The sequence below is a fragment of the Pelophylax lessonae genome, assembly GCF_965119305.1.
Source record: "Pelophylax lessonae genome assembly, chromosome: 5".
NCBI classification, from domain to species: domain Eukaryota; kingdom Metazoa; phylum Chordata; class Amphibia; order Anura; family Ranidae; genus Pelophylax; species Pelophylax lessonae.
The window spans coordinates 67,846,747-67,860,241 of NC_138772.1; the positions used below are offsets into that span (position 1 = coordinate 67,846,747).

The following is a 13,495-nucleotide window of genomic DNA, read 5'->3' on the forward strand; positions in this document are numbered from 1 at the left end:
ATGGGGTGCTATGTGTACATTCATGAGGAAGAAGAATGAACTTAAATGATTTTAGCAAATGGCTGCAATATAACAAAGAGTGAAAAATTAAAGGGGGTCTGAATACTTTCCGTACCCACTGTATATATATATATATATAGGTCTTTAACATTTCTTTAAAGGCTGGCTAACACCACAATTTCTACATTCAGAATGCGTTTCTGCATGTGCGTTTTTGATGAAAAAAAATGTCCTTTAGTATCACTTTAAATGTACGCCGCACTAGTAGTTCTCTATTTGTATTAATGATATGTGGATTTTTGCATGGCAATTTTACTGTTTCCATCATCAATTTTTTTAAAAAAAATTTTGTTTTTTTTAATTTCCTCCCAGGATATCTTGTTTTTTTAGATAAATTAATCAGAAAAGAAAAAGAGACCTAAGTTTTGTCCAATCAGCCAATTTTGAGACCTTTATTGAAGGAACAATTGGCAACAACCTGATTTTTTACCCATTTTCGAAACATTTTCCAAGAAATTACACAGCCAATAGGAACCAGCGTGCAGCGTCATCAGAATTGCAAGCTCATCCAAAAAGCCAGTAACAGCGGATAATAGCATTTGGCTTATGGAAGCAAAATTAGGAATGGGAGTTCCTGTTTGCTTTAATGTTCCATGTGACAGGATATTCCTTTATCATTTAGAAAGCCCGGCGTTCTCTGTGTCCTGCAGTCTTTCCAAAGTGAAGGACTGCACTGAGGCTCCAGCAAGTTTCTCCAGGACTTCCATAGCCGCAGTATTTAACTCAGCACTGTTTTCCTAAAACCTGGGAAGAATAATGCAATATCTACAATGATTGCTTCCATTCTACTTATACTTCTGCATGCGATCCAGCCGACACTTCAGTTGGGTAAGTCATTAGTGAGTTTGTATGTTTCCATGAATTTTTTGTATTGACAACCGGCACAAGCAAATGAATGGGCAAATAAACAGTGTTATGTTCATTATATAATGTTTGTTTCTTTTAAATTCTAAAATCTCAGTATCTAATGTAATATAACATCAGCTTAAATTATTATTATTAAATTGCCTATATTTTGTTGATGTTGATATAGATGCTGTACCCTATTACATAAGTCTCCTCTAGTGACTCCTAACATCAGCTTGGCCAAAGATCTACAGAGGATGGAAATCCTGGAGCTTCCATTTCTAGTTTAAGTGCCGATTCACATATCTGCGATCACAGACGTTGCATGTGACTCGGAGCGCACTGCTCTGCAAATCCCGTGCGATGTCTGTGCGATGCAAATACAGCCTTACAGATTGTATGGCTGAATTTGCATCGCATTCGGACACAACTTGCACAGGACCCTCTTTTGGGTCCGCACCAGAATCGGATCTTATGGGTGTTCATACCTATGCGACTAGATTCATGTCTGAACTGATCAGTATGCAAACTGATCTGGGGAGCGTCAACTTTGTATTGACACCCCCAGCGATTTGCATATGGCAGTGTGAACTGCCTGCGATTTGAATGTGATGCTGGAACCCGCAGTGGATTCGCAATGTTCCCGCATCACATATGTGTGAACCGGGACTCAAGGTTGCAAGCTTCCGTGGTCCTTAGACATACTTGATTGATGGGTTGTGTATATATTGGCTTCAGTATATAAAAAATACCAATGGGTACAGCCAGCTTTTACACAGTATTTGCAAGTTTTTTTAAAAAAAAATTTATGTAAACTTTTCCAGAAGGTGGATGTAAAATTGTAAAATTGAATGTGCTGATTGTCACTTTAAACAAGCTGCTACCTGACTTCTGCCCACTTTTAACAAGCATACTGAAGTCTGATATCAGGTTATTAAAAGCGACAGTCAGTCCTACCAATAAAATCTATGCTTAAAAAGAACCTGTGTGCGGATCATGCCCACTAAGGTATTCACTTTTACCAAACAAGCAGTAAAAGGCAAAGCCCCTATTAAACGGTAAAACAATTAATTTTCAAAATTTTAAATTTATTTTTTAATTTCACAACAAGTGCATTCAAATCAAAGGTTTTTTTTTTAAGAGAGTATATCTTGGCGGAATGCCACCCATCTACTGCAAACAACCAGCAAATATTTCTAAGCTGTTACAAGTCAATTGAAACATTTTTCAGAAGCTTTGTTGTGATCTTTGAGAACAAATGACTTCAGAATACGTAATTTAATAGTTCAGTAAAGGCTTGTTTTAGTGATATTTTACTGTTTGTTAAGAATATGTAAATCAGTCAATGTCCATAGTTTGGACCCTGTTGCACTATAAACTAGAGATAGACCAATTATCGGCGAAGACGATATATCGGGGGCCAATATGCACTTTCCCCCGATATATCGGTATCGGCCCCGGAACTGGCCGATATTGCCGATATTTTTGTGACATCATTCTGCCTTCTTAGGCCGCCTGCCTCACCTTGGACAGCCTCGTCTGGAGTTGGGACTAGTCTCGCAGGAGTGTATCACAGCAATACACCCACCCACAGCAGCCCGGTGCCAGCCAGCCACCCACATCCACAGGCCCTGTACCAGCCAGCCACAGGCACTGTACCAGCGAGCCAGCCAGCCACCCACAGGCCCTGTACCAGCCAGGAATTTTTCTGGCCTTTTTAAAAGCTTTTTTTGCAGCTTTTTGCAAGCTTTTTAAAGTGTTTTAGAAGTGTATTACAAGCGTTTACAGTTTCAGGCCATTTTGTTTAGCAAATAGAAAAGCACTGGGGGGAGAAGAGGGAAGGGAAATTAGGGGTGAAGAGCTGTTATTTGAGTGTTTTACAAGTGTTTTTCTGCTCAAGTCAGTTCTATTGAAGTCTATGGGGCCAAAAATGCTTGTAATCACCCAAGAAGAAGCTCAAGTACTTTTTGAGCGACAGGCATTTTTACTTCAGGCGACAGACTGCTAATATGTGAACAGGGGCCATTGTAATGAATGGAATTTTGCTTGTTAGCGTTTTGGAGCCTCAGAGCTAAACGTTTTACAAGCTGAAAATCGCTGAGGTGTGGATGGGGCCTTACTGTGCTCTTATACAAACTAATGCCCACATGAATAAGGTCTTAGCAAGTCTCACATGTGACAAAAATGCAGGTCAGGATATTCAACTTCAATAGCTCCATAATTATTCCAGATCAGTGACTAGGTAGGAATAGGCAAGATTTTCCACCTTTAACCACTTGGCGCCCACCCACCTTCAAATGACAGAGGAGCAGTGCGGCTTTCTTTCTGGGACAACGTCAAATGACGGTGCCCCAGAACGGCTGCTCTCCCAAGGAAACAGCGCGACCCCGATCTTGGTAAAGAGCCAATTACATGGCTCTTTATTCATGTGATCAGCTCTGTCTAATCACAGTCGGTCACATGTAAATGCGGAAGTGCCGTTTATCAGTGCTCCTCGCCTCACACTGTCAGAGTATGTGGCGAGGAGAGCTGATCAGCGGCTCCTCCCCAAAGGGGAGTCCAGGACAAGTAATAAGGGCACTGATCATCAGTGTCCTGATTACAGTAAAGCAAAAGCAGTGCCCATCAGTGACACCAAACAGTGCGTATCAGTGACACCAATCAATGCTCATCAATGACCCCAATTAGTAACCATTAGTGATGCCAGTCAGTGCCCGTCAGTGCCTGCTCATATGTGTTGCCCATCAGTGCCTGTCAATGCTGCCAGTCAGTGCCAATCAGTGCTACCAGTCAGTGCCCATCAGTGCCACCCACCAGTGCCACCTATCAGTGCCCATCAGTGCTCATCATTGCCGCATATCAGTGCTACCTATCAGTGCCCATCAGTGTGGTATATTAGTGCCTCCTCATCAGTGCCACCTCATCAGTACCCATCAGTGCAGCCTATTAGTGCCTATCAGTGCTGCCTTATCAGCGCACATCAGTGAAGGAGAAAAACTTTTTTTTTTCAAAATTCTCCATCTTTTTTCTTTAGTAAAAAAGAAAAAACCCAATGGTGATTAAATACCACCAAAACAAAGCTCTATTTGTGTGAAAAAGTGTGACAGTGCTGAAAGTTGAAAATTGACCTAGGCAGGAAGGGGGTGAACGTGCCCTGTATTGAAGTGGTTAAAAACCATGATGGCAATGGCAAATTCCATATATTTATCCTGACATGTTGCCTTTAACATGTAGAAATCTGGCTGTAAGGAAAATACTTTCACTCTGGTTAGGAACCCTTGTGTGACCGTATGGTCAGGGTATGCAACCAGTGGGTCATGAATGTAAATTAAGTCTCAAACGTTTTAGAGTCTCCAGATTATCACATCTGCTTTGTGAGTCAACTGGCAAAAGTGGTCCCAAAGCAATGTGTCACTTTTGTCCTGTCTTGCAGATGGTATATAATTAAAAGAATAATCCCTAAAAAGTTGTAGTGGTTTTCCCTTTACTTCAAGTGCTGTATTTATTAAGCTTTCAGTTGTCTGAAAACATGTGTTTATGAGAGCCTATGTCGTTCCATAGAATATTTTGACCTGCCCCTGAACACAGTGGGATTAATGTGCTATATAGGAAGAGGGTGTTCACTCAGCAAAGCAAATTATAGCAATTGCAAATAAGATGAGCCTGTGTTCACTTTGAATACCCAATCATGTGTAAGGGCAATATAAACAAAAAATTGATTTTTGCTAGCACATGATTAGATAACTGAAGAGAACACAGCTTCCCCATGCTCATTAAGCTCTGCAAACTTTCTCTTTGTTAAGTGAATGGTCTCTAAATCAGCCAACAAACTGTGGTGGCCCCAGAAAAATGTTGCATTGACATACTGGAACACGTCTTGAGTCAAACACTACTGCCCTATGGCTCCATTGTTTGCTTATTTCAAAGCTGTTAAACATATAAAATGTAATTTATATATTTATAATTTTTATCTTTAACAGTTTAACTTTCAAAATTGACTGATAACCATTTAAAACTAAAATCTCTCACTAACACTGAGCCCTTTATCACAACTTGCAGTCTATTATCATTTTGATTATCAATCAAAAATTTGCTCCATTGAAACCATGCAGTCATATCCAGTATTACAGTGCCTTGAAAAGGTATTCATACCCCTTGAAATTTTTCACATTTTGTCATGTTACAATCAAAAACGTAAATGTATTTTATTGGGATTTTATGCCATAGACCAACACAAAGTGGCACATAATTGTGAAGTGAAAGGAAAATAATAAATGGTTCTCAAATTTTTTACAAATAAATATCTGAAAAGTGTGGCATGCATTTTCATTCAACCTCCTTTACTCCTCCGTTTAGGAGATATTCACCCTAAATGCAGCCAGTTACGTCACCGGTTCATGCACTCTGAAGGTCCGGCATACCTTGCCAGACCTTCAGAGCTTCGTGCCGGAACCAAGGGCTCCCGCGCGCATGTGCTGGAGTGAAGTCATCGCAGCTCCGGCCAATCACATAGCGTGTGCACGAACCTGGAAGAAAGACCAGAGATTTTTGGTTTCATTCGAGTGGTTAAAGTTATGATAACAGTATACTTTTATGGTCAGGCATCCTTGTTGTTATGTATATGTTTCTTATGATTGCATCAAAAATGATTCACCTTGACAGAGAACCATTGTAGTCCCCTTAATGTGGTTTAAAGCCCAACTCTAGGAAAATGTAAAATTAACCCTTGCATTGAGTTTGAGCTTGCAATACAAGGGCTCGTTTTGTCCAGGAGAGAGGAGAAACACTTTTACGTTTCTGATCCTCCCCAGTAAATGGAGCTCCCCCACACTTCAGCTGTGGACTGTCCCTTGGCATCAATATGTCCAATGCGTCCTGATTTCCTCTTGATGACATCAGTATCCAAGATCGCTAGGGCATAGGGGAGAAGATACTGCAGGTACTGGTTTAGCAGCAAAGAGGAGCAGAGGATCAGTTGGGTAAACCTTTTCTTTTCAGTTACCCAGGGTTGGGTTTTAAATTAATTTTTTCTTTATCAAAATTTGTTACCCCGGGACTCTTTGACTCATACGGGATGGTAATAGGCAGAGTTGTATAAAGTACTCGAAACCCATACTTGAGTAAAAGTACAAGTGCTCGATCAAAAAGTGACTTGAGTAGAAGTAATAAAGCATTCAACATTTTTTGTACTTAAATATTGCAAGTAGTTTTTTAAAAGAAATTTGCTACTCAAGTACTGAAAGTAAAAGTACCAGTAGTTTTGAAAAAAAAACAAGTACTGAAAGTAAAAGTACAAGTACTGTGTTATGTAGTTATTAAAGAAAGAAGTCAAAAGTTTGAACATCATATTGTCTTTTATTATTTCAAATGCAGCTTTTATTTATGCATTCAGTAGCATTTATTTTTGTATGCGCTGATAATACACATGTTTTGAGCTTCATGAAACCTGCCATCTACTGTTCTGGCAGTGGTAATTTTTATAATAGTAACGAGTAACCATGCAGCACAAAAGAAATATTGGAGTAGAAGTATTGAAATCATCGAAAAAATGTAGTGAAGTAAAAGTGGAAGTAGGAGAAAAAAATTCTACTCCAGGAAAGTACAGATATCCCGCCTTTCGGTACTTAAGTACAGTAGTGAAGTAGTTCTACTTAGTTACTATACATCTCTGGTAATAGGAACCTTGTAGTCAAAATCTTTTTGGTTAGCAGCTGATATTATTCTTTTTTCTTTTCAGAATCAGACACATTTTTAATCTACAATGAAGACCACAAGAAATGTTTACAAGCTAAGCAGAACATTATTATGGTGGTTCCCTGTAAAGAGGACAATAAAGCACAGAAATTCCGCTGGATCTCTAAACACCAGCTGATAAACGTGCAAGAGTCTAAGTGCTTGGGGGTGTCTGCTAAAAAAGAAATGAGCATGGTTAGCTTGCTTTCATGTGATGGAGTTAGTGAGTTCCAGAAATGGGAGTGTAAAAATGACACTTTGTTCGGGATCGTAGGGGACAGCCTTCATTTGAACTTTGGCAATGCAAAAGAAAAAGTAATTCTTTACAAAGGATTGGGAACCTGGAGTCGGTGGAAGATCTATGGAACGCCCGATGACTTGTGTAATAAGGCATATGAAGGTAAGGTATTCCAATAAAGTACCTGTCCTGAGAGATATATGGAGGTTGTCAATGCTGACCTCATTCTAAAAATGCTAGTTGTCTGGCTGTAGCTTTAGTATTTCCTATAGTTTTCCCACAGTTAGATTCAAAACTACCTTGGAAGTGTGAATGTGATTGATGGTACTACCGAAAGCTTTGAAGTTACACAGCACTAACTTCAAGTAGTAACTTCTCAGTGACCATGTCAGGTACTTTCTGGATTCATGCCCCTGCATGTTAGCTTATGTGTCCATGCACACATAAGCAATTTATAGGAGTTTAGAGGCATAGGTGTTTAGAGGCAGAAAAAAACTCGCTGGCAGCACATCCAGGAGCAGCAGCATTTTGGCAGAAAAAACGTATGACGCATGTACATGTGTTTAAATGTGCATTAACTCTAGGCGCGTTGAGCGTTTGAGCATTAATTAATTTCAACGGCCAGAATGAACTATTATTATGGCCAGTGAAATAAATTGACGACCAAGTTCTTGACTTTTCTAAACGTGTTTTACTCCCTTATAAGCATCAAAAGTTTTTTCTTCCAAAACACAGCTGCCAGTAGGAAAGGCATCTAGAAGAGCTGGGCAAATGGCCTGTGTGCATGAGACCTTGAAGAAAACACAGATTAGGATAAATTATTTTCAATGTCAGGTGTGTAGCATTTAACCACTTTAAGACCGGAAGGATTTGCCCCCTTAACCACTTCAGCCCCACCCACCATACATTTACTGCGGCACTCTGCCGCTGCTGGGCAAAGCGACGTAGGGCTCAGTCGCCTGTGGGGGGTAAGTGCGCGACGCCGGAGGAGCGCTCCCGTCCCCGCTCGTTCCCTGGGGAGCCAGCGCGTGTGACCGGTGGCTCCGATCTCCCGCAGCAGAGGGAGAAAGACAGACTGCTGATGTAAACACAGCCGTCTGTCATTCTCCTTTAGATTATCACAGAGGCTATGCGATCCTGCTATATAGGATCGCATGTCTCTGTGATGATCTCACAAGCCACGCCCCCTGACAGTTAGAATCATGCAAATGAAGAAGAAAGTGGCACTTCCAGACCCAGGAACTTGGAAACTTGAGTTTATTCCTTCAAATCATAGGTACAACATCAGACAAGACTGCAAGACAAACTGGACAGCAGACGCGTTTCACACCTTGTGCTTATTCATAGAATCATGCCCCTGGGGACACACTTGATCACCAGTAAAGTTAACCCCTTCCCGGCCAGTGTCATTTTTACAGTAACAGTGCATATTTATAGCACTGATTACTGTAGTAATGTCACTGGTACCCCCAAAAGTGTCAAAATGTCAGTTAGGGGTCCTATCTGTCCGCCTCAATGTCACAGTCCCGCAAAAAAAAATTGCATATTGCCGCCATTACTAGTTAAATAAAAAAAAAAACAATAAAAATTACATAAATCTTTCCTTAACTTTTTTTACCAAAAATATGTAGCAGAAAACAAATTGGCCTAAAATGTTAAAACATTTTCATTTTTACATTTTTTTTTTTGAGAATTTCATTTAAAAAAATGTGAAAAATATTGTTATTTTTTTCAAAATTGACGCTCTTTTTTTGTTTATAGCGCAAAAAAAAAAAATCGCACAGGTGATCAAATACCACCAAAAGAAAGCTCTGTTTGTGGGAAAAAAAGGATGTAAATTTCATTTGGGTGCAGCGTCGCAAGACCGCGCAATTGTCCATTAAGTTGACGCAGTGCCGAATCGCAAAATAGGGCCTGGTCATTGAGCAGCCAAATCCTCCGGGGCTAAAGTGGTTAATGACCAGGCCCTATTTTGCGATCCGGCACTGCGTTAATTTAATGGACAATTGCGCTGTCGTGCAACGCTGTACCCAAACAAAATTTACGTCCTTTTTTTCCCACAAATAGAGCTTTTTTGGTGGTATTTGATCACCTGTGCGATTTTTATTTTTTGCTCTATAAACAAAAAAATAGCTACAATTTTGAAAAAAAAAAAAAAAAAAACAATATTTTTCACATTCTGCTATATAACATTCCCCAAAAAAATTAAAAATCAAAATTTTTTAACATTTTAGGCCAATTTGTTTTCTGCTGCATATTTTTGGTAAAAAAAAAAATCACAATAATAATTTTGATTGGTTTGCGCAAAATGTATCGCGTCTACTAACTATGGGAAAGATTTATGTAATTTTTATTGTTTTTTTTTTTTTACTAGTAATGGCGGCAATCTGTGATTTTTTGCGGGACTGCGACATTATGGCGGACAGATCGGACCCCTAACTGACATTTTTTACACTTTTGGGGGTACCAGTTACATTACTACAGTAATAAGTGCAAAAAATATGCACTGTTACTGTAATAATGACACTGGCAGGGAGGGGGCTAACAGTATAGGTGATCGAGGGGTTAAATGTGACCCTAGGGGAGTGATTCTAACTGTGGGGGGGCATGGCTTCTGAGATGACCATAGAGACATGTGATCCTATATAGAAGGATCACATGAGCTCTATGACCATTCCAGGGAGAAGGACGGTCAGCTGTATTTACAACAGCCGACCGTCCTTCTCTCTCAGCGGGAAGCGATCGTGGGTGTCAGGTGGCAATCGGAGCTGTCTGACACACGCATCGGCTTCCCCACTGACGAGCGGGGGCGGGAGAGCCTCCTGAGAGTGATCGACGTAGATCTACATCGCTTTGCCCATGAGCGGCTGCCTGCCGCAGTAAAAGTGCGGTAGGCGGTCGTTAAGTGGTTAAAGCTCACTGACTGATTTCACTTGTTTTTTAATATTGCTCTTTAACCGTTTGATGACCACCAGCAACACATTTACTGCTGGTAGGTGGCTCCCCCAAGCACCGCGATGTACCCGTATGTCACGGTGAACTTCCTGCCTTAGAGTTGCATATGTGCAAGCCCCTTGGTGATCTGTGCTGTGATTGGGCACAGCACGAGTTTGCTAGCAGGTTACAACCATTCATTTTGGCTGTATGCCCACTGATCGGCTGCGGCCAATCACAGCACAGGGATCTATGTGTTTGTAAACACAACACACAGATTCTGTCTGGATTCCTCCCTGCTATCAGTTACCGTTCAGAACTGAAAGTGAGGAGAGAACCAGCCAGATGATCTGTGAGTAAAAGCAGCACACATACACTTTCTAGGCACACAGTTAATCCCTTGATTGCCCTCCTGATCACTCCTGTCACCCAGCCAGTGTCATTAATACAGTGTCAGTGTACAGTATTATCACTGATCACTGTATTAGTGTCACTAGGGACACCAGTGTTCATTAGTCAGTTAGTGTCCCTCCCAGCCAGTGTCAGCACCAGATTGCCCGCCACACCATCACAGTCACACTATTAGTTGCTGATCACCACCATTACTAGGTTAGTGTCTGTACAGATCAGTATCTTGATCACAATCAGAATTATATTAGTGTCCCCAATAATATAGTGTCCCCAAAAAACTCAGTGTTAGCAGGATCAGCCCTAATCACTTCCAGCACTTGCAATATGTAGCAGAATACATGTTGGCCTAAATTTGTGAAGAAATGTGATGTTATAATGTTATGTTTTATAACAGAAAGTAGAAAATATAGCTTTTTCTTCAGTTTTTGGTTCAATGCTACAGCTGTCCCTCGCTGGCTTTAAGCCCGAGAACTGAGCGATCACTTGACCACTGATCATTCAGTTCTTGGGTCCACTCTGAGCACAAAGTGATGACTGTCTCATTCTGTGCTCCGCCCCTCCAGCACTCACTGGAGCACCTGGCAGGAGAGGGGGCGTGAGTAGCCGGCTCAGGCTCCCCATAGCTTGATTAGAGGCTGAGCCAGCTGCCAGTCAGGAATCTGGGCAGATCCTGACATTAATATCAGAATTCCTCCAGAGTCTGGAGCAGCTCTGTGATGTTGGTTGACAGCGGACTTGTTCACGCTGTCAGCTGATTCTGGGTCACAGGAGTGCAGAAGTAAGTGCACTCCTGTGACCCACATCAAAAGTATGGCCAAAAGAGCTTTGATCATACTTCTCGGTTAAGTTTGCTTCCATCTCATATTGTAGGAAGATTATACATTATGTTTACATCCATGCTTGATAGGGCTCTGTGACATACAATTTAATTCAAATAATCTGTAATTCTATTTTGTGTATTTATTTTATACAGTACTTGCGTAGGTAATAATTCTATGGGTAAAAGCTAAACAAATAAAGTGTGAAATGCTTAAATGTTTTGTAGGATTCAGTGTAAACCTCACCAAAGTGCTATAAAGGATTTATATAGTAGAGTCTTATTTAATACCATCATCTATCCCTTGTTTCTGCAAGTATTTTACATTAAAGAGAGGAACTTGCACCCAGATGTTTGAAGTGGTCAAGTGTAGACCCACCTGGAGTGGTAATTTCTAGCTTATTAATTCAAGAAGTTGGTACAGCTTTTAGCAATAAAATGAATATTAAAACAAGTCTAGCCAGTAAATAATGAGGTTGAGTAAACTGTAGAACAAATAGAAGAAATATTTAAAATATTTCTTTAGGATGTTCAGATAAACTTGGATACAGGCTTTCTTCATTATAATTAAATACCGTGAAGTCTATGCCAATTCTTGGTGACCACATGGATAGTGTTTCTAAAGAATGATTTATCATCTGATTTTTCAATCCTCACAATGGCATGTTCCTACTTTCTGTGAGTGTTTCTAGTCACCTTATTGTTGGTCATCCTCTTCTTTTCTCTTTAGCTTTTTCAAGTGTAATTTTCTTTGGAACTACTGCAGACAGGCCTCTTGTAAGAGTGTAATGGGTAATGTGCGATTTCCAATTTGGCCCTAAGGCCAACTTTAGTGGAATACCTGTGAAATTTAGTGAATTGGAGGATTGGTTGCTTCCAATCTGTGTTGTATTTCTTGACTGGTGGATTTTTTGTTGCTAATAACATATCCAAGAAAGCAGGAACTGTCTACTTCTTCTAGGTCTTGATCAGTCTTTACAACTCTGAGGTGGGTTGTCTTTGTTGTTGGCATGACCTTAGTTTTCTAAAGATTTAGCCGAAGTTACTGTATGTGCTTGAGGTATTCTACATTTTAAGCTATGAGTGTCATGTCATTAGTACATCAAATATTGTTGAAAATTGGTTCCTTCATTACCCAGACAGAAAAAAATGACTGGGTGGAAACGAAGCCTTTGAATAGGAAAACTTGCTTATCAGTTTTCTATGACTGTCAGGAGAATTCTAACTGATGCACCCAATTTGAAAGACTGGAAGAGGAAATATCTCTAGATGTGCAAACACATCCACTTATCACTGGCGTATCCCTAATGAGTTTGGTACAATGAGATTGTGGCGCACTGTGTACACACTTCACATCGGCATAGATGAGACCTGCTGGAATTAACCCAGCAATGCTAGAATTTTGATCAGGTTGCTTGGTCATTGTCCAAATCAATGAAATCTTTGGAATGGCCTGTAAACTACGAATGTGTCACTTTTTTTAGATGTAGGTTTGCTTCTCTGTAGAGAGAAGAGGGAGTGGCAAACTGTGTGCAGGCGCCAGCCAACTGAAATTCAGGTACAGAGAGAGGCGGGGAACAGCGACCTTGTGGCTGAGATAGATGACTCATAACCAGCAGCAGAGGAGATCACCTGCCAGCCCCAGCAACCAGGCCCCTTATAATCAAATAAATGCTTACAGCCTCAAGGCTATCCTGGCCAACACAAATTCCTACTCCTCCTCCTCACTGTGCCTTTCCATCTAGAAAAATACTGCTTGGAAAATCTAATCCATGGGGAGCTTTTCAACCCAGGAGAAACACCCTCATTGCAGTAAAGATTGGAGCATCTGCGGAAGTTGGGGTCCTCTATAGAGATGATCGATCGGTTCGGGTCGACCATCGGTTCGACCCGAACATTGGGTGTTCGAAATTCGGCCGAATTCCAAACTTTTTGCGGTAAAAGTTCGGAATTCGGCCACCAGAACCACCCAAAATCAAATGGGACAGGAACTGGGCTTTAAAAGCCCATGATTGACCCAGAAACATCAGTAAAATGTGATTGGAGTTACTAAGGGGTCCAGAGCCCAATGAGGAGTGAATACGCCCCCCATACGCCCCCCAGTATATAACATAGCCCCGCCAAAACTCTAGCACTGTAATACAGGGGCTGTGGAAGAGAGTGGAAGCATTTGTGTTGCTCCAGTGTCATTTTGCAATTATTAGTGTGAGGAAAGGGATATGCAGTGTAGTTAGGCTACTATATACCACTATAGTTAGATTCAAAAATCTAGTTTTTGTAGGGATAGTTTTAAGTGTCAGGGTGACCGTAGTGTAGTTTAGGTGACCTGACTCTGCCATGTCAGGGTGACCGTAGTGTAGTTAAGGGTGAACTGACGCTGCCATGTCAGGGTGACCGAACTCTGCCATGTCAGAACTGCTGACATTGGGAAAGACTCTGTAGCTGCCATCTGGCAT

The 13,495-nt window shown here is 40.9% G+C and overlaps 1 protein-coding gene across 1 annotated transcript in view; it reads left to right on the forward strand.

The window, feature by feature from the left end:
* The first annotated feature begins 673 nt into the window (after positions 1 to 673).
* Positions 674 to 13,495, forward strand: part of LOC309556052 (macrophage mannose receptor 1-like) — a 161,324-nt gene continuing 148,502 nt past the window's right edge. The window contains exons 1-2 of the mRNA XM_082258344.1: positions 674 to 888; positions 6,644 to 7,039. Of these exons, the coding sequence (XP_082114470.1) occupies positions 831 to 888; positions 6,644 to 7,039 (454 nt within the window). The 5' untranslated portion in view covers positions 674 to 830. The remainder of the gene's footprint in view (positions 889 to 6,643; positions 7,040 to 13,495) is intronic.